The 22,703-nt window shown below is 40.0% G+C and overlaps 1 protein-coding gene across 6 annotated transcripts in view; it reads right to left on the reverse strand.

Annotated features, from left to right (window-relative positions):
* The window catches only part of ehbp1 (EH domain binding protein 1), a 146,021-nt gene extending 128,824 nt beyond the window's left edge, over positions 1 to 17,197 (reverse strand). For 3 of the 6 annotated variants that reach the window (XM_051420289.1, XM_051420291.1, XM_051420290.1), the window contains exons 1-2: positions 16,769 to 17,196; positions 15,681 to 16,148 (exon numbers count right to left, since the gene is read on the reverse strand). In XM_051420289.1, the coding sequence (XP_051276249.1) occupies positions 15,681 to 15,784 (104 nt within the window). In that variant the 5' untranslated portion in view covers positions 15,785 to 16,148; positions 16,769 to 17,196. Of the gene's footprint in view, positions 1 to 15,680; positions 16,149 to 16,768 lie in introns of all 6 variants that reach the window. The other 3 variants (XM_051420285.1, XM_051420284.1, XM_051420292.1) reach the window with 2 other exon arrangements.
* Positions 17,198 to 22,703: the final 5,506 nt, after the last annotated feature.

Here is a 22,703-nt window from a genome sequence, read left to right on the forward strand (position 1 = left end):
CCAAAAATAAATTTACAAATATATACACTCTTTGTAGTGCAAATAAAACAGACTGGGCACTGGCCATGACATGACCGATCTACATTAAATATGGTTCTCTTTGTCAGTGTCATTACTTTACCTTGATAGGGTGCGTTCAAAAAATACATTTACATCCCAAACCCTAGGGTTAAACCATGCTCTGGCTTTTGGTCAAAAGCAGTGTGGTGCAGATTCCAATCAACCAGATTGTCTGTCAAAAGGACGGCTCAGGTTTAAGTCCTTGTATTGGCAAGTATCCACCCCATGCTCTTAAGCTCTCCAGCTCCAGCTACCAAGCTGACGCCTGGTAACTTAGGCTGACCTCTGACCTCAGAATGGAGAAAAGAAAGGGAGCAAATTGAAAAAAAAAAAAAAATTTGAAAAAATTAAAAACACTGTATATTTTTGTTTATTTTGTCAGGCTCTGTTAGAGCCCGATTGATAAATCGTCATGGCCAATATTAGCTTATTAGAGATATATCAGTATCAGTGTTGGACTATAATTAAAAGCAATTTGAAATAAAGCAGAGAGCACTGACATCTAGATTAACTGGTACACCAGTTTTATTGTGCATTAGAACATTTGAGGAATATTTCTTTGAATACTTAAATACTGAGAGTTTTATGTCAGTTCATAGTGTTCATACAACTATTTTTAAATATTTTGTTTTGAAAAGGAAGCAATGTTAAAGTTGTTGGCATTTCCTTTTCATTTTTAAGTTTTGTTTTTCCTATGTTGCAGTTTTTACTGTAAAAACTATTTAAATTGAAATCATTGATGAAAACAATCAATATTGGCCGATACATTATATTTATTGGTGTCAGCCTGAAAAATCCAGTATTGATTGGGAGATACTGTTTTTGCCAAGTCTTACTACTGTACACTTCAGGGGGGAATGCCACGTATTGGCTGGCAAGACATCATGAAAACTCACAAAAATACAGAATGGGATGATGTTGAACCGTTGTATCTGTGGCAATATTCCTTTATCAGTGGGGTTGGGATATGATTTGTGTGCATATAGAGCATAGCGAGCTAAACCTTTGGTATATGTGCTGATGTGTCCTTGTGTCAAAGACTCTTGAAGACCAACAGCAAAGCAGCCATTATAGAAAAAGAATGACTGACTGTATGACAGAGAGAAAAGAAACAAAAGAAGAAAACAGAGGGACAGAGAGTGATGGAAAGAGGAGGAGTGAGAGGAAAAAGAGAGGAGAGGAGAGAGGGAGAATGACATAGGCAACAATTTCAGCCTTGAGGAGAGGCCTCACATAGAGCAGCTATTGTCCAACAACACAGGCTATATCAGAGAGCATGCAGACACACAGAAAATACAATCCCCTTATTTTTTCCTCCTTTGTACAGTACTCGATGTGCTATGAGAAAAATGTAAACCATTCGCCTGCAGGCTGTCTGACTTCTTCACACTTTTTTTGGTGTCGTTCTCTCTCATGTTCAGCTTCAACCTCAGGGCTGCATGTTCCTTCTGCATTTAACAGGAATCAATGAGCCATCTCAGAGGAATGCCACAAGAGAAAAAACAAATGTGATGAAGATGGTCAAGAAGCCCTAAAGAAAGACATTTAAAGTGTGTGTTCGTCATGATGTATGTTCGGAAGCCCTGATAGAGAAAGCTATTTTAACATCAATGCCTTCAGTTTTGAGGTTTAGTTTGGGTAAAGGTTGACTATGAGGATGTTAGAAAAAGAGTTAAGTAATGGAGGTTAAAGGTTCAGTGTGTAGGATTTAGTGGCATCTAGCAGTTTAGTTGCAGACTGCAACTCCCTCCCTTCCAAGTGCGATAGAGAAACTACGGTGGCTGCGAAACAATAACAATAAAAATAATGCATTTATTTCATGTAATGCTTTAAAAGGCACGCAAGCGATCGCTGGTGATGGAGTGGGTGAGCAAAAGGAGCAGCTGAGTTTTGGATGTACTGTAGTTTGTTGAAAATACTGTTGCAGTAGTAGCAGCTGAGAAGGAGAGGGAGGGCCGGAGACGGTTTTTAAGATGAACGAAGGCAGTTTTTGTAATGTTTTTAACGTGGCCTCTCTGTCCAGAGAGCAGCACACTCTGTCAAAGTACACAGTGTGTCTGTGCTTGGTGCGACAATATCGCAGCATCATGTTCCGTTCAACATTGCTATCTTCGATATCACAATCAAAATCAAATCCATAACCTTAAGTACTCTTACGGAATGCAGGACAAAGTTTTGGTGAGCAGGCCTATGGAGGACAGAGATGGGAAAAGAGATGGCAAAGTGGTTTGTAATTAGGGATTTAAAATTCACTTGTGTTGATTAATGGGGGTCAGTGGGCGGTCATGCCACTCCACCAGAAACAGAGACTAGTTCTGATATTAACAGCTTAGTTCTGATATTAAGTTGATTAAAATATCGCCGTAGGAAAACCAATTGTCGATCACCCATTCAATCATTGATATAATATCTGATCAGCACAAGCCTATGGCAATACAACTGTTTTTTGCATGGATGTTTGTGATAAAATAAAACAAGAGTCAGATTGGCCTATAAACAGACTTTGGCCTGCAGCTGAGATATGACTGAAGAAAATAACAAACAATAAGATAAAAATGTAAAACAAAAGGTTTTGAGAAGATGAAAAAGAGATGGAAGAGAATCTGTGTCTGTGGGCTGGAGAGACGGGGCAGATAGGAGTGAAAGTGGGTCAGCAAGCTCAGCACAAGCAGAGATGAGAGCCTTCTGAGACTGACACAAAACAGAGAAATCCTCCTACATTTACATTTAAGGCGTTTAGGCGCAGATCTAATCCACAGAAACTTGCAATTAATGAGCATGTAGGTATTCAGTGTTTCGTTCAAAGACACTTCAGCATGACAGCAGGTAAGAAAAATTTTTTGCAAGATCCCATCACCCTGCTGTTACTGTTACTTAATTTCCACCAACTACCGGCTACATTATCATTTAGAGACCATTTTTCTAAGATATTTTTATTGTCATTTTTTGTTTTGAATGCCACATATTCTTTTGAAGTCTTATTGAGAGCCACACTCTTTGGCTTTAGTGTCATTTTATACAAAAATTCTGCTTTCAAAAGATTACACTTTGTACAATCTAAATACTTTAGTCAGCTCCATGTTGCTTGAATGTACTTTTGTCTACTCTAGCTGTGCAGCGAAGACTCAGCAGCAGCTGCAGTTCTTCATCAGTGCACTGTATCAGCTCAGCCAAAGTGCCGCTAGGCACTCTGAAGTTTTAGGACAGCACTTGCTGTTCAATACAAAATCATGTGCTTATGGGCACATATCTAAAAAAAATGTGAGTAAAAAGATGCTTTTGGCTGTTACGCACATAAAGATTAAGTGGAGCAGAGCAGCTATTAGAGGTGTTGAAATTAATCAAATAATCGATGCATCGCGATGCAGATATGGACGATGCTGCATCGATGCAGTGGCCGACCATAATCGATTATAATGCAATGATGTCGCTCGTTAATTTTCTGGCCGCGGCATAAACATTCAAATGAAAAATAATATTCTCAGTAGCCTAACCCCTTTCATCTAGACCAGTACTTCTCAAATAGTGGGGCGCGCCCCCCTGGGGGTGCAGTGAGATGTCAGGGGGGGCGCGACAGGCAGGGGGGACTGACGGGGGAGGAGAGATGGAGAAGTTTCTGACAGGAGTAAAAAGAAAAACGGAGGAGACGTCAGAGGCAAGAACAGCAAGTGACGGTAACCGGCATAAACTTAATAAGACCAGGAAATACGACGAAGCCTACATAGCCCTGGGTTTACCATGAATACGGTCGGAAATGAGGAAAGACCTGTGTGTGTTTTATGTTTAAAAACTCTGGCAGCGGACAGCATGAAACCAAACAAATTAAGACGGCACTTGGAGACCTTACACCACAGTTATGTCAATAGGCCACTGGACTTTTTTCAGTTCAGTTTTCGATGCGTATCGCCAACAGGCCGGTCATTTAGTGAGCGCGGCATCAGTAAATAAAAACGCACCGCTAGCCTCGTACAAACACCGCCACATCGCAAGGTGCAAAAAAACCCTCACACAATAGCAGAGGAGCTAATACTCCGGCAGCATTGGACATGGTCACAATCATAGGTGAGAAAAGTGCTGAGACACTGAATACTGTCCCTCTGTCTAATGACACGATCGGGAGACGTGTGTGTGTGTGTGTGTGTGTGTGTGTGTGTGTGTGTGTGTGTGTGTGTGTGTGTGTGTGTGCTGTCTGCTGTGTTCAGACTGTTAAATAAAAAAGATTGTTTTTATCATATTTATATTGTGTTTTTACTTGTATTTTTGGATGAAAACAACCATATGAAGGAATATAGAAAACTGTATTATATTGAATTATACAGTATCTTAATGCATTCTGTCAAGTCAAATATCCTATATGGCTTTAATAGAAAAATTTATTTGAAGCATTGTGATGCATCGTGATGCATCGTGATGCATCGAGGAATCGAATCGAATCGCTGACATGATAATCATAATCGAATCGAATCGGGAGATCAGTGACAATTCACACCTCTAGCAGCTATACTGGTTAAAAACTAAGCACATCTGTTCCATAAGTTGGATTTCAGAAGGAAGAGGAAGAAGTTAAATATTCTGTCTTTACAGAACTCCAGGGAGCAGATGGGTGGTTTCACAAACATTAAATCATCCTGTAATCTCTAGCTCTTACGACCAAACGTGTCACTTAAAATCATTGACATAAAAAAAAGCTTGCTTATTAAAAAATTACTTTGGCAGTGTAAATGTGCCTGTGGTAAAACACTCAAGGCTCTGTGTGCATGTCTATCAGCCTGCATGGTTGGAAGTGAAGGGTGTGTCAGGATGTGATGTTGCTGCGGCAGCCCTATCTTTCCTGTAGGAAGGAACCACTTCACATGTAACGCACCCCAGACCACACACACACACACACACACACACACGCACACGCACGCACACGCACACGCACACACGCACACACGCAGCGATAAAACATAGCCGAGTGATAAAGTATCACTAAAGTTAATGTATCACTTCCAAATTCCAAGAGGAAAAGCTGTCATTTTAATTGATTTCCATTTTTATCCCTAAATCAGCTGAAGAAATGACTCTACATGGCCATATTTCTAGCAATACTCCACCTGTGCTGCCTTGCACATTCAGTCCTCTGTTGTTTCATGTTTATACTGTGTAGAATCCCTAAGCACAAAACAGGCTTGTGACACATTGAAAAGCTAAAGCGATCGCAATGAGTGTGGATAGTAACATAAATCTGAGTTTAAGCAGTTAGATAAAAGAGGAGAGAATATACATCCATATTTCTTCAACAGAAAGGGAAGAAACTGTCATGTATTAAAAAGTAGGCTGTGTTAGGTTTCAAATAGCAGGAGTTGGTATTAAGAATGGGGTTTTTACTCTGTATTTAAGTCATCACCTCTTTAGTTAGAACACCTCACTCTAATAAGAATTCATTGTCTGTGTCACCATTCAACTTTCAATGCTTGAGGGGTCTGTGTGTTCGTCTGAGAGAGAGATATGAATTGTAAAGGTTGACCACAATGGTGTCAAAAACTTAAGAGGGGAGGGAAGAGGGTGTGTTTAAGAGCGTCAGGCAGCTAAAAGCGGATACTGTATCGTCCCAACTAAATGCTGACATTACTCAGCAGAGGAAGAACTTTGATGTCTGCCGACAGACTTCTTGTCTGCCTGTCAATCACAGACATTAGGAATGTAGATTAGATTTGTTTACGCTATAATACAGCAGTGAAAGATGAAACATCACAGGCTACAGCACTGGGATGCATACTAAAACAGACACGGATATATAATCTCAGCCAGGACACAACCCCTGCATATACTGCAGATTCAGCTGTCTCGTTGGGCGATCTTCCTTTGGTTGGCATAGCGCATATTGCAGGAGATGTTGCCTTTAAATAAGAGTAAATTTAACCTGCAAATATCATACTTTGACGAGGGACCTCTGGGATCTGCAGTCCTAGAAGACTACAGCCACGCCTTTTTTTTAAACCAAAGATGCAGTCAAAATGAAATAAATAACACAGTGACTATGAAAAAGCTTTCAAAATGCTGTTTACCCAGAATTGTTACAGTCCCATCATTCTTTTTTATACCTGACCTACTTGGCAATTTCTGATTCAGCAAAGACAGCATCAAGAGAGTGGGAACAGAAAAATGAAAAGAGGAAGAAAGAAGCAGAGGGGGAAGACTGCTCTCACTTTTCTGTGCTATCCATCAAACCGTGGCCTTTACTATCAAGACAGATGTAGCAGTGCAAACACAATCTGTGTGACCGTCACTTCCCAGAATACCTAATAAACTGAACACACACCACATTACACACAGACAAGTTCACACATACGGGGCACGATATAAAAAAGCTAATGTAATGACTTTAAATCTACATTAGGTGTGTATGATGCAGTGTTCACAGGATGTGATAAGCAAGGTAAGAAACAAAACTCTGACTTTGTTTCAATTTATTTGTTGAATAAATTTGCATCTGTCTTAATATCTGTTAGCTTCTGGTTTTATGTTAAGTGTTTAAGATAAGATTTTTTTAATGAGCCTCCAAAGTACCTATCCATCTCACCAGCAAATACTTCATCTGTTATTGGTCTTTGTTTTATCACTTTTACAATTTAATATAGGGCTGCACAATTTGGTAAAAAAAAAGAAAAAGAAAGAAAACTAAATCAGACCGCAATAATGCATTGATTCCTATTGTAAAATTTAAATCTGGGCCAATACCCTTTTGTGCCAAGGAAACAAAGAAAGCTGCAAAGGTAAGCACCTCTGCTCACCCTTTTTCTTTTCTCATCCAAGATGTGGGCACAGAGCTAAACAGCTGCTCGCTGTCCGTGCTGGGGCATGGACCACATTGTTATTTTTGTGCAATTTGTGCCGGTGCTGGAAAACAGCGGTGATTATTTCTCCAATATCCGAGTTGGAAATAACCAAAACAACATTACCCAGTGCAAAATTTATGTGACACAACAGATAAACATCGGCCACTGATCTGTGAATGCCATATTATTTGCAAATAGGCTGATGTCAAGTTGAATATCGGCTGATACCAATTTTAATAATCAGCATCTCTTTTAATATTCATACTATCACTCTCATTTAAGCTTTAAAACTCTGGGTTTTAGCCAGATTTTGTGGAAACACTATGTGCTGAGCATAAAGAAGTGGATTATGCTGAGATAGGGGTTTGAAGGTTTCTGTGGACATTTCGAAACATTTTTTGCCACTAAATAATCCGTCACCTTTGAAATCCATTGGAAACAACATAATTTAAGCTAGTCTTTGAGAAGAGACAAAAACTGCCAATCTGAACTTTAAGATACCAGGATCTGCATGTATTTGTAAAAAGTGACAATAAAAATAAAAAATGAAAAACTGTGTGTGTGTGTGTGTGTGTGTGTGTGTGTGTGAGACGGAGTACTTCTGGTTTACACTGATAGTCCCTTGACTTCCAGTTATGCAACAGTCAGTCAGTGTGTATGTGGCAACCAAAAGCTGGGTCAATGACACAGAGTTAACACTGAAAGCACTGAAGTCAGACTCAAGTGTCTGGAGTGAAAGCTGAAGCACCTCACTAATCAGCTTGCTTGATTGTGCCGGTTTGCATGTGTGTCCACGTGCATGTGTGTATTGTATGTTTGTAGCTGTTACTGCGGTCGGGGTGTTGCAGGACCACTTTCTGTAACTGCACAATTTTGTGAAATCAAATTAAATTTGACCAAGCATGACAGATATGTTACAGTCATTAGATCACAGATTCTTCTCACTTCTGAATGATCTTTTTCAATGTTATTTTCCCAAATTTGAGTTTTACATGTCTATATGCTTTATGGACAGATTTTAAGATTTACAATGCTGATTAACACATTTTACCAATCACATCACTCAGGTGGATTCAGCTGTCATTATTGTGACTGTGACTATTGTTAACATCAATACAGTATCTGATGGGACAAATGATCTACAGCTAAAAAGTGGGGTGTGAATTGGGACATCACAAGATTTTTACAGATATTTACAGACTTCATTATTCCCAGTGAGGGCTTGAAGACATCAAGTGTGAAGACTCTTTTGAAACAAACCAGGCTGCTTGAAAGTCAGCTGCATGTTATTTTTGAGAAATGTACAAAGTTGGCTTAAAAGGTTGGCTGCATGGAGACACTCCAGAGCTTAACTGCACTTACAAACCAACCTGAGGTTAAGTGTGGCCAACTGATCCATACAATGCCAAGGTGGAGAGAGACTCGGTAAGGGCAGGTTACAGACAGTAAAGCAGGTTGGTTGGAAGGATGAAAGTGAAGATCTGAAGTTCAGTCTGCCTTGAGGGATGGAGGTCACGTAGGACTTCTTAAAATCTTACCCCGAGATAGCATGTAGGGAGCAGAGAAGAGGGAACCGTAAAAAAAGAGGACTCTCAATAGTGATGACTGATAGATGGGAGAAGAACATGAAATGTTTCTTTGCTGACAGGACTGACCTATGGGTGAAGGGTAATACTTTCTCAACAGAAAGATGTTGGGAGTTGTGAAAAGGTCTGTGCTGAAGATGACCAAATTCTGTAATTAAAGCTAATTAAAGAATTGGGAATCGTCTACAGTTTGTGACGAAAATAACTAATAGACCCCATAGCTTGTGAAGTCCATGTGTTAGATGCTACAAGAGAAGTGTAAACATTGGGCATGGTATGCATCTTTTCATCTTATTGCTTTAGTTTACTGGCTCATAACCAATGTGCTTTCATTCCTCCCTTAACACTAGATTTCTGCAGTGACAGGGGATTTCACATTAAGTCCATCTCTGAAAAGCTGAGAGCAATGCATTTTCTATGCAAACTAATTGAGTCCTCTGCTGTTCAGAAAGAAACAAGGCAGATAAACACAAGTGAAACCCTTGTGCAAACTTCTAAATAGGCAGGCAAAAACCACACAGTGATGGGTGATGAACACCACCTATCAACATCAAGTGCGGAGCAAGACAATGATGAAGAAATCTGTGTTTGTTGAACAAAACGACCCCGACTAAATCAATGTAAAAATACAAATGGATGGAAGACAGGAAAAGAGGGATTCAGAAAGCCAAATGAGTACCGACAGTTAGTCAACATACACCTTACTTCTACACAACAAGATAGCACAATGAAAGCCTCAGGGAGAGATTATCAGGTACAGTAGGAATCATTCAGATCATGTGTTTAGACTCATCTCCAAAATAAAGAAGGGAATGATCGGAAGCAGCCTTTCAGTAGGGTAAATGACATAATAAAAACCTCCCCTCCCAATACCAGCTTGCAAACAGCCCTAGGGAGGGACTGACACAGTAGGAATCACAACTATCATGTGCTACAAGAGCACCAACAGCAGTGAAACAATGAGCCCTGGTGAGGACTGCAACATCCATTTCTTAAGGCAATGATACATGAGCAGTCAGGCGACTGTCACTTCAACATTGATATCGTTTATTTATCAAAGTTATTTTGCCTGACAAACAAACTGAAAGGAAAATATTTATATATATATATATATAGAAGTGGAGATGTTTTGAATGCTGGTCATGGTTGCTAACAAATTATTTTTCTCTCTTTATTATATAATTATTTTCTTTTTTCATTTTATCATTGAGCAAATAGCATCATCTTGCAGTTATCTATTACAGTCACTGCATTAAAAAAAATCTAGGGTATAGATTGGTCTGCAGAAGGATTATACCACTTTTGAGATAACTTACAACCACCAAGAACACAAAGCGGTCAACCAGGAGCTCCTAACTTTGTCTGAAGTGCAAAGGGTAAGTACAATAAAGACAGTGAATTTTACTGGACTGCAGAGCCCATATCTTCATAGAATAGGAGAAAACAGGGAGAGTATAGGGGAGACTGAATTCCACCTGGATCAGCTAAGTTTTTTTTGTTTCCAAAAATGTAACACCAGAGGCTTGTGGTGTTTCGCTTTGCCATCCTGACACACATACAGTATGCATTTATCAGCCTGCAGATGCTGCAGCACCGCTCTGCAAGCTGATAAATGATGAGCAGTCTCTAGGGCCATGTGTTTCTCTGCCTGACAGCAGCTGAGACAGACACACCAGCAGAGTTTTTATCACTTTTAACACTGCTTCACCACCCCGCAATGTTTCATGTCTCTTGGTGTGTGTGTGTGTGGGGGGGGGCAACAAAATAACTACACTTGGGTGGATTCCACTGCAAAGCAGTTACATTTTTGCAAAGAGGAAAGAGAGAGAGAAGTGTAGGGAGGAAAAGAGAAGATATATCAAGTAACAAAGGAAGAGAGGGAGGAGAGGAGATAAGACGGATACAGAGAAAGACAGAAGAAAATGGAAAGAGGATAATGTGAGAGCTGCTTCATATGACAGCGGTGGGTCTGGTGCAAGAAAACAATTGCAGAATCATGAGCAACAGAAGAAGAACTGCAAGCTGTACTGAAATGACAATACAATCAGAGTTCAATCAACAGCAAATGCTTTAATTACAGAAGTAATAAGCAAGCACGCATATTAGAACAACTCAAGTATCAACTATGAAAACACGTTTGTGTTTACCCCGGATTTGGCATTTTACCGGCATCAGTTCGGCTCAAATTTCCTAAAACACTGATACAAAAACACATGACGAAGCATATCAAGGCAGTTCAGTGACTGAATGCTTAATATCAGGCTACAGTGAAACACACTGATGTAAACAATTAAATTATTCATCCCAGAGGAAGAGTATTATTTTCGCCAAAACTTCATAGCCAATGATAACCCTGATTTGTATGGTTTCATCCAGAATTTCTGCACAACAGAAACGACTGAAGCGTACTATCACCTGGCAGTGAAACCATCTCCTGGTGCCAAACTTACACTCAGGAATGTGTCAAGGTCTTCAAATTTGAATAGAATGGAGAGCCACGTCAGACAAGTTGGCAGGAAGATGTTTCTCTGGCAGAGACACGATGGACGCTTGCCATAATACACACATGTTCAACAGAAGACTACATGTCACAGCCTGACACACGCTGGTCACTTCTACTGAAATACAGTGCCATTTCTAAACTGACAGCCTGATGCCTTCCCTGTGGTTTCCATGACTGGCATTAAACACACTTTTGCACTTTTGGCATCACTTTTATTCTGTAATAATACGATGAGTAAGCAAGTAGAGATTTAGTCTTCTGCTCAAGGACACATTGATGGGCTTGTGCTGGTTGAAGCACAACTTCTGGCAGTTTTAAAATGCTTCATGGGTTTACCTTTCAAAGTAATGTAGTTTGCTGATTTGTTCGAAGTGCAGTCTTCACTGGGATTTTTCCTCTTTATCACAAGTGAATGAACAAAGAATACGTTTATAACCATTAAGTATATAACTATTGCACAGCTCAGAAAACATCTAATTTTCAGTAGCTAGACATTTGTATTTGGGGCTCTAGCTAGCAAAGTCATTTCCAGTGAAAGTAGAAAATTGAAAGAATGATTACTTTGGGTTGAAGAATGAATAACAGCTGATAATGTACAACACATCCATCAAATGTTGAAGTGGTTCTGTAACAATCCACAGGTTAAATACTAAAAAATAAATCAATTCCTACACTGCAGGCATTCACAGCAGGTCCGCCGAATATCTCAAAAGAAAACTGTAAATCCGCTTGAGTCTGCTGAGAGGGAGTGTTAGTGTTGAGAGTTTCTCAATCCCTATGAAATGACTGATGTGTGTGTGTGAGGATGTGCCTTCAGGGTTTCTGCACAGTCCTTGATTGATATAAGGACGTCTTCCTCAGAACTCTTGAACCTTCCCTGTCTTGTCACGTGGCAGTGAGGGAAGCAGTCTTGATTAGTCACGCTTGTATGTAGCCGGATAGAATTACCATGTAATCAATAGCGGCTCTATGTTGTGTCCAACTCTCATATCCTCGCCACGCGTGTCAACACATCTGTCAGCAACAAAGACACTCTTAGCTTTTGACGTTGTTTTCAAACTATATTTTACAGGACAGGTTGACTAAAAACACATTCTTGCTCAAACGCACCAGCCTCAGGGTAGCTGAGGGACAGAAAAGTGCGCCTCACTTACTGCAATCCTCCAAGTATTGCTATGTATCTGAGGGTTTGAAGCAACAACTCTATGGTCACAGCCTTTATATTTCTGGACATTATGATACAGCCTAATGTAAAACACAGTAAACATAATATGGCAAATCACTGCACAATCACTATCCCCTAACACAGTCATGTAGAAGTGCATAAAACAATTTCAGGGCACACCTATTAACCAAAAACAGAAACCAGCAGAGAACAGAAAAGCTAAAAAAAACAAGATAAGACAAACAACAGCAACAAGACACCAAACAGTGTGAATTTGTGCAGCTCTTGCTGATATGGAAGCACATACATACCCCATAGACTTTTCCACACAGCGATGCTGTGAAAATGTATCAAATTAAAAATAACAAATGGGTTAAACATGCTAAAAGACAAATATGGTCCTTGGACATTGTTATAAAATATGCAAGAGAGACTAAGGGGAACAATGAATGGTTGCCAAGAGCTTAGACGCAGCAGAAGGAGTGAGATATTAAACAATTACAGCAGGCGGACCTTGCCCTGCTCCATCACTCCTGTATGTAGGCTATGTATACATTTGTTTTAAGCCTTAATAAAATGTTATGTGTCTCTGTGAGCCTGGGCAGCAGTTATGAGTGGAAAAAATAATGCTTACAGGATATTTCTTTTTTTTTTTTTTTTTTTTTTATTCATAGACTAGTCCATTCACCTATGTTGATGAAAAAGACTTAATATAAATGAGGTAGTGTAGTGTAGTGCACCCACATAAATATGGTGCATGTGTGTAAGAAAATCCATATTATACACACAAAAATTATAAAAAGGTTTATACATTTCCATTTCCAAACTGTAATAACATTTCCACTTATCATATGCCATGGAGATTTGATTTCCAGCCCTGACCTGAATGATCATAATTACCTGCTACACATGAAAGGCAAGAGAAAATATTGTTAATTTCTCTTCAAATCTCTTAAATATCAAGTTTCAAAGGGGCAGTGCTGCAACACTGTGTGAGTGGTGCTTCATTTCACTGGCAAACAAACACTGAACTCATTAATGTTTTAATGGTTAGTCTAAATTGATTCTGGAGTCTGAAATGGGTGTGTGGCTCTGCTCCACAGAGGAGTCGACTAAAGCAACTAGGGCAACAGATAAAGACCAAAAAATATTTTAAACATAAATATAACTGGAAACTCCCACAATCCTAGGCACTTTGTCACCACTTTCATTCCATCTCAAATAAAATAATAATGTAGTGTAAACTGCCCAAAGACAAATATCTTCAGCTCGTAGAAAACAAAAATGGAGAGTGGAAAAATAAAGTGGTAAAATCATTGATTTGCTCTCTCACAGACTCTGTCAACAAGCTCATTTAGCTTAAAAGCCACTGACGGAGCATCTAGCTTTAGCTGCTGGCCTGGGTGAAAACAAGACTCCCCTCCTCCTCTTAAAAACTTAAGACACAATGCATGTCAAATTTGCAATTTGTATTCCCATATTTACATTTTTTCTCATCTCCCCCTCACTATAACTTTTCACTCTAATTCTCAAAGTACGTCATACAAACTAGTTCTGATCGACTATACCCCAGCATGGGAATCATGCATGATGAACCACATACAACAGAACAGACCCTTGAACTTTTTACCTACAGATTGTTTTAAGTGTTCAATGTTATCTAGACATTCGATATTATTCTAGTGAGCCTTTTGAGTGTCAGCCAAGAGTGCGAAATGTTTTTCATTTCACACAATGTACATTCAAAATCGCCCACATCGTTATGTATGGAGGCACATACATAAGGAACACTGAAACAAAAAGTGTTCAGCCTTTCTTCCCATTGCTGATTCCAGAAATGAGAGGGCTGAGGGTTTTCAAAAATCACTTTTTTTTTTAAATTTTAGATCCATTTGAGCTCTGGGGACTGTTTCCAGTCTGCGTAGATGGAAAGTTTCCACTGCAACAATAACATACCGTACTGATGAAGTCCAAGGAAGGCAGAAGCCGTGCGCCAACGCTTCCTTGCACACTTCGAGCCAGGCGTGTACACACACAAACATTCACTTGAAGATGAGCAGAGAGCCTGAGGCAACACTCTCAGCCACACATCGGATGTAAAGGCAGACACTCCTTGCATCCAAAGGTATTTAAATACTATTTTATGCAGTAAAGCTGACATTTCAGAAGAGTGGTAGTATCACACACTGGCTAGTGGCACACAAATGTTAACATAAAATATACTAAATCTTACTCCGACTCTGACTTTTTACATGAAGTAGTCTACAGCCAAGCAGTATCTGAACAAAATCAAAGCACCATGTATACCATCTATTTAGATTTGATGTCTTTACAAACTACTACAGACAAGAAGTACATTGTGTAACAATAAATGGCATGTAGACATATTTCATCCATTGAATAACATAAACCATCTATACTCAGATTGCAAAACAAAGTAAAACCGACTGTGTGCTGAGCCCACCCACCCTTTGCTCTGGGAAGAGATGTACATTTTTCTCATTCCATTCTCCAACACGTTAACATCTGTCCCAGGTCTAAGCTCTGTGAGGCTGGGTTAGTCACGCCTACGGCAAGCCGCTTGAGAATCCATGTCTGCAGGCTACATCTTTGTTTTACAGGTCCCCAGTTTTCGCTCATTACAGGACACATACCCGCAGGCATATATCCACCGACCTCTCCACTTTTATCTTGACCCTTGAAGATGCGCTTGAAACCTCCTTGCAGTGTGTATCCATCATTCATTCTTTACCACAGAAACATCTTTGGGTTTTACTTTTATACATGCACTAAAGGAAAATCAATTAACTATTTTAAAAAAAACAACATATATGTTGTTATAATTGCAGATTATGTCAATGTGTGGACATCTGCTGTCATTATTTCTACCACAGCGCTCACATCTTATTATGAGTGGGACAACACTGCCTGTTTACAACTTATATGTCAGGGCCATTGTCTTTGTGACAATAAAATAATCCCTTTAATTGTTTTTACTTTAGAGAGCCAAGAATGGGATATTGTGCAAATAGAAAATGTTCCTACAAAAAGGCTGACAAGAGTAACTTTTCCCAGTCAAAAACGTACATATTCCGTAGATATACTATATAATATTCTGTAATGTTTTAACTTTTAATATATAATCTTCAGTCAAATCAGATTCCCAACAGCATCCCTAGTACTGGTAGGTGTTTAGTGGTTTGCTCAAGGACATTTCAGGAGAGTAAGGGGGGCATGAACCCAGCCCTTCAGGTTGAAGGAAAATCTCTCTGCCTGCCTACTCAAGACTCAAACCAAACAAATTCAACATCAGTGCACAAGAAGAAAAAAAAAAAGAAACATAGCAATTTTACAAGGCAGGCGGCCCCTCCCAGCATGCAGACATGCCTGCACACCAAGGAGACTGAGTATATGAGTCTGTGTGTCTGTGTGTGAATTATGGCCACCAGGAACGAGCTCAGCATTCCAGCACAGACAGAGACACACAGTTTTCATGGGGCTTAAATGACAGCACTGTGGTCGACTGTTATTCCCAAAAAACTCACCATTTCTTAGTGCATTCCACCATCAGCTCCTGATAGGAAGCCACGAACTGGAATTTGGACGCATGCTTCCCCACACGTTGCAGTCTCTTCCAAACCGAGGCCATGTTTCTTTGGGAACGGGTAGTTTCTCTGTACCTATCCCGCCCTGGACTTCCTTCTTTGGGCTTCCTTCGCTCGAATTCACGTTAATGTTTATAGGTTTCTGAGCATATCCAACCGGCATAGACACATACTGAATGTTTCACCGGAAGCACGTTATAAAAAAATACAGAAGATAAGACAGCACACCCAGTCGTGGCTGCTGGTCTTTAAAAGCTGCCTGATAAATCCAAATGTAAGGAGGAATCTCTGCAGCAGTGGTCGAGATTTGATTTGACGGAGCGCATGATGAAAATTATTCCATAATTTCGAAAGGCATGATGAGTAATCCACTGGTTATAAACATCATATTTCCATCTGGTGATCTGCCTGCAAAAGAAAAGAGAAAAAAAAGATACAGTCAGCAGATCAACAGACTGTAAAGCCCCGGCATTCCGGAGTATACTCGCTGATTTCTAGCGTTAAACGCCAACTAACTCCAATAAACGTCCCCGATACAGGGGTGCTTTGTCCCGGTAACAGTGTTTCCCTTACTGCCGTCTGCAGCATTGAGATGTAATAACAACCCGGTTTATCTTACATCGCCAACGTAACACTTTGTTAGTGTGTAAGAATGTGTTGAGGACTCCAGTACCAGCACTGCTGCTGCCAGCACGGCGTGCCGGGGGGCTATTTACTGGCGTGGCAAGCTAACTTGGGATGTTTGATAATAAAATATAAATGTATGTATGGAAACTGTGACAGAGAAGGCAATGACATTACGTTAAAACAAGCCGTGTTAACCACCCAGTGTACAAAAACTGCACCGTGAGACAGCACCCGAAACTGAGACTTAAATAAACATTTTGTAAACATGGAATATTTGGTGTAATGTCTCTGAATCCAGGGAATAGTCAGAGCCGCTGCGCTCCGCTAACCGAAGTGATTCAGCTGCTAGGCTAACGACTTAACATGTGAAACTAGGTTAACTGTGTCTGAATGACACTCACCTTATTGTGATATCCAACGCATTATCCGTTAAGTGGCCTTATCAGCAGTGCTCAGAGATGGCGAACTGCCTATGAGCAACTAGCAGCCCAACGAGCACAGCCCGCCTGCAAGCTAATTATCTGCTGTCTTTGCAGCAGTACCAACACCAGCCATACAGCTAGCTAGCCTGCTAGCGACGACGGCTAGCCATCACAACACCGCACGAGCGGAAACCGTTGCCTGCCACTGGACACATTTGCTCCACAGGTGAGCGTGAGCCAGAGCCACGAGACTCAGGGCTCACTCCGACAACACGTGTATTTAAAGCTTGTCCCAAAAGTAAGTTCAATAAAAGTATTCCAACCCCAGGCAGGGATTCCCTCAGTAAAGTAACGTTAGTCCAATTGTTACTGATACTTTGACGCTCTGTTCCTCTGGCGAGCGTAACTTCACCAACATGTAAAGAGGTTCCTGTTCGGGGTTTTCAACATAAAATCGTTACTGAAAAGAGTAACTAAATTATCTTGTACCATTGTGGACATATATGAGCTATTTTACTATGAATCTATAGTACATCTAATTACAGTTGTTTGTTGTCTTTTCTACAAACGATAGAATCGAAAATGTGCATATGTCCCTTTCGTCCTGTGACACGAAAGGGATACAAATCTATTTTATTTTGAAGTCTAATCGTTATACTTCCTGTCTTGTTCTAGGTTTTTCAGCCAGGCTTGACGCAGCTTCGCCTCTCCATCATTTCGCCTGCCGCCTGGATGACTGACGCCTGAAGAAACGCCCCCGGGAATCAGCCATTGGTGGGATTCTTGTGCCATTTACAGATTGTTTACAGATTCATGAGGCATTTCTGGGTTGTTGTTATCACACTGGTAAGACCCAACACCTACCAAAGACATTTAATCCTTGACTGTGACTGTAGATAAAATATTTTTTGGCTCTGGTTTTTCCTTGTAATGATTGTTGCTGTCCTAAATACTTTATATTCACCAGCCAAATATCAATTGGTTGAGTAATAAGTACCCCAAGCACACATTTCAAGCTAAATGATAACTTATTTAAAAGATAACTGATGTTTATCATTAAACAGGGTATTCTCATGCAGCCCATTGTGCAAGTATTTGTGTGATGAAAGATAATGAAAGACAAATATTTTTAAAGATTTTAGATGAAAACAAACTGTTTAGTTCACCCAAGACCCCGTTGTATCAAAGCTCATCCCCTCAGGTTAGTGCTAATGAGGATGAGACTTCCATTTCCTGGTCCATCCACATTAATAAATGAGTGTCAACCTTGTAGCCCTGCATGCTGGGGGGTCTTTTTCACATGTTTAGAGGAAATAAAACACCTACCATCCATCAGAAATCAATACCCCCTCCTTTACACACACACACACTGTCACACATCCTTCACACTCCCTGGTTGTAACCACAGGCTTGTAAATGCATAGCAGGGGGAAAGGAGGAAGGAGGCCAGCACTGCAAAGGGAAAGAGGGAAAGACAATATGAAGCAGATTCATTTAATCTCAAGAAAGATATGGGCGTAATGACAGGAAATTGATATCTTATCCTTTTATATGTTGCTCAGGGTTATTTTCTGTGAGAGAGATAGTGGATTTTATGGATTTTCTTTGCAAGGGGCTGGATGGTAGAGGTCTGACCTGATACTGTAAAGGCTCATTGAAATTCAAATCACCAGAGAGATCCAGCAGAATATAAAGTGTCAGTGTTTCTATCCCAAACCTTGGATAGTTATAAACATTCACCCAAGAGCCATATCTGTGCTTTTAGTGAACCCACAATTTTCAGCTGAAAATGACTGCCCCTGAAAAATCTGGAACATTGAACAATGAAAAGCACCCTTGTGGTTTGGATTTGTTCTGAATATGAGTTGGCCTAACAATCACAGGAAAGGTATTGGCTATTTTTCAGCTCTGAACTCAAATATCATCTACTTTGATATTATAATACTGCTCAAATTGCGCAATACACATAAAAAAATGCACTAAATTGGAAATATATGTGCTTCTAAATCAGCTTGCAGATTGCTTGCTACAATATCTCATGGATGAATTATAGGTTGGGTGTATTGAAATCAAACTCTATCTTACCGTCAAAACACAAAGCATTATTTCTGATCGGCTTTCACTCATACGTATTTGTTAACTGAGAACATTTTGGGGGGTTTAGGGTCAGAGCCGATTTGACAGCAGGGGGCCTGCTGATCCTGCCGCTCTGTGTCGCCTGTTTACATTTTACTCTGACAGATTACAGGGAGCCTCCCTTTATGCGTCAAGGAATGCTTTGATGTGACAAATGACCCGGTGCTAAATGACGCTTTGTGTGTCTGCCCACATGTCAGCAAAGGCCTCAATTCAGACATAACACAGGAGGAGGACAGGCCTGCCAGTGAGTGTCTGTGTGAAAGAAAGAGCGTATTATAGAAGGACAGTGAGAGAGAGTGGCAAAGGTCAAGTAGAGTCCTGTATGCATCACCCTCCCAACTCCAGACCCCCTCTTCCCTTACTGTGTCTTATTCCTGAAAATAAATGATCATTTGCATCCCCTGTTGCCAAATGATGATTTATATTTTTCATTTTTATGTAACATTAATGGCTTAATTATTAAGAAAAAACAGAGAACAGAGATACTCATAATCTCACAGCAAAAGCCATTTCATCCCTTAATCACCATAACAACCTTAATGCTTCACCAGGGAATCGTTTCATTTGCAAATACATTCTTCTGAGCCTAAAACACAAAGCAGGGCTGCAATAGAGAAGAGCGGCATCCCCCCAACTGAGATTTGCCCTATTTTGGCCAAAACGTATTCTGTTTCTAGATACTGTCACTTTTCCAGCCAGAGGAAATTATGAATCCAAAGTAAAGCGAGACGTACAGACTGTCAGCAGTGATTGAACACTCCATCTGGGATCACTACCATGATTAATGATTACCTGATTTATTGGAGGTAAAAGCAGGTCATCTCTCTCGTCTCATGCGGATGTCTGGTCAAATTTTTACTCTTGATTTGTGTGTTTGTTTTGGAAATGTTTTGTCTGGTTCCACAAATGATTTCATTACTCCCCGGAGGTCCCAGTCCATATGATGATAGCCACTACACTTACTATGAAGCACACTGCAGCTTTGCCCTTGTAGGCTTATTGCACAGATGGAGTTTATCAGTAGTCGCACAGTGGTTCTTTCTGTGATCTTTATGTCGATTGTGATGCTGTCTCCAACTCACTGTGCAGCAAGAGAGGAAGTTTCACACCTATCTTCTCTCTCGATTTCCCTCTGTGGTGAGCCAACAAAAACACGTCCTCCAGGAGCCAAGCCAACTCTTCAAGCGCAGAGATTCTGGCGTTTGGTGTTAGACCACTTGAAAAGACCTGTTAACAAAGCAGAGTCCTTTAGATATAAGCCAAGTGAGTCTGAACCACTTCAGTGGAGCTCAGATAGCCAAAAGTATCACTGCTTACAGTAGTGTGGGAAGAGCAGAAAAACAAGACAAAGGCCTTTTTACTTCACCACTAGGAACATTTTTGTACCTCTCTTAGCTGTCTTAATGTGCAGATGGCTTACATGAAGATGCAGTACAGGTATTTGTGTCAAGAAATACACCTTAATGTTTAATACAATATAGTTGTACATGGCTATTAAAAAAAGTGTCAATACATGACATGATGCCTCTGCAGCAGTGCTTCTGCCTGGACCTCCACATTTTTATACACCAGGCAGGGGACCCGTATTGGAGAAGATGTAGTCTCAGAGATCCCCCATCTGATAAGATTAACTATACTGTAGATTGGCAAGTTAATAGTGAAGCGTGTGAAAACTAAGAACAGACTAGTTATTCTTATACATTCTCTCTTGGGCTAACTTTTAGTCAATTAAAAAATGGGAAAACATTCCCCCGTCTATCAACAAGGCAAATCCAAAAACAAACTCGAATATGTGAATATTACTGATTGTATCTTCAGGCAGCTTGATTCATCATATCCCATTTACCTCCTTCCACAGATGCCTTCTTGCTCTCTTCTCCCTGTGGAAATATGACTGCCATCACGCTTATATTGCCAGATAAGCATCTTCTGCTTTGAACTATAACATCCTGACTCATGGCAGAGTGTCTGGTGGTATCTGTTGCTCGCTGTTCAGTTACAGGAAGCCTGGATTTACAGATAAAGGCCATGATAATTTTCTCTTGGATCGCTGCCATCAGAGCCACAACTGGGTTAAATATGGATTGGATCTGGTTCCAAATTTCACTCTGCAAATTTCGTGATGACAGTTATTTGCTCCCTCCTCCATCACCTTTTTGCCAGGTTGACTTTTTATTATCTGTAGCCCATTCATATAAATGCAGGTCAGTTATAATGGCAATAAGATCAACTACTTTGATAATTGCTTAATCATTTATGTATTTAAAAAAAATATTTGATGATTCTAGGATCTCAAATGTAAGAATTTAAGGCTTTTATCGGCCGTGCATTATATTAAATTGAATATTTTGGGGTTTTGGACTGTTGGTTGGACAAAACAAGTCTTTTATAGTCTTTTTATAGACCAAATGATTAATTGATTAATCGAGTAAATAATCACCAGGTTAATCAATGATGAAATAATTATAGTTGCAACCTTAGTTCCAGTTAAGCCCCCCTATGCTTAAGTTATGTGTGTTGAACTGAAAAGAAAAACCTAACACTAACTTTTGAAAATAAAAAGGCTTGTGCTTGTATACATGGCCAAAGATTTCAGAGATCAAAAACATCAAATAATCAACATCAGATATTTTGGTGTCAGTCAATCAAAGAGCAAAGGAAACATTTCACATTGACAAGCACACCATAATGCAGAAACCACAAAAAAGGCAAATTTCTCCAACAACAACAGACCAGAACACAATACAGCCAGAAGACATGTTACATTTGAGGAAGGGACAAAGGTGCAATCATAAAAATATACCAATACGCCCACCGTTTACTGACAGCACCCCAAGCTCACACCTGCTCTCCAGGCGCTGCCAGAATGTGTTTTGGGAAACAAAGGTCATTTCTCAAGTGAAGTCGACAAGTCAGGTGGAGGGGAACAGAGTACCAAAACAATGTAAATTATTACAAACCACTTCATCACTAAGTAACTTCTGTGAAAAACCAAACACCTAAAACTGATATTTAACAGTGTAAAAGTGGATCAGAGGGTGAATCTTCCCATTAAAGATATTTTTTATGTTGATAATGTCTATTAGGATCTTTAGACAATTCCTCAACTATAGTTTATGGACACATTATACACAAAAGTCTCTGTGACAGTGTCACACTACTGAGGTCACCGCACCTCGGTCTGCTGCTGTATATCACTTTGAAATTAGAATTAAATTAATCTGTTTTGCCTTTGCTGAGATATCGCTTAGTTTTTCAGGGAGAGCAAATTACCCGTTTACACTCATCTGGGCGGTTATCAGATCTCTGTCTGTGTGAAATTAAACCCACATTCAACCAGGGAGAGCCTGGACTGTGCATAAACTGCGCAATGATCCTTGGTTTGAAGAATCACTTTTCCTCAGGAGAAACATGGTGCTGATTACATATGGCCTGCTAGCTGCTGATAGTAAAAGCCAATACATCACATTCCCATTTTATGCTGACTGTGACAGCAGTACAGCTAGGCAGTGGCCAGTATTGCTTCACAATGATTACAAAATAAATGTTTACTCAAGCTGTCATGGTTTGAAATCCCATCATCTGCTGAGTGCAGTGTGTCTGGTTTATTTGAATGACCTGCAGTGAGGAGTTCAAGGTGCTTATTTTTCTACTGAACTAGAACTGACAAAAATCCATTAAGGGTCAACACATTTTGAGAAAACAAGCATATGACAGTGATGTATTATTAGTTTTCATCTAAATTAATCAGGATATTTAATGTAGAAGCTCAAAT

The sequence above is a fragment of the Dicentrarchus labrax genome, unplaced genomic scaffold (assembly GCF_905237075.1).
Source record: "Dicentrarchus labrax unplaced genomic scaffold, dlabrax2021, whole genome shotgun sequence".
Lineage (NCBI taxonomy): Eukaryota > Metazoa > Chordata > Actinopteri > Moronidae > Dicentrarchus > Dicentrarchus labrax.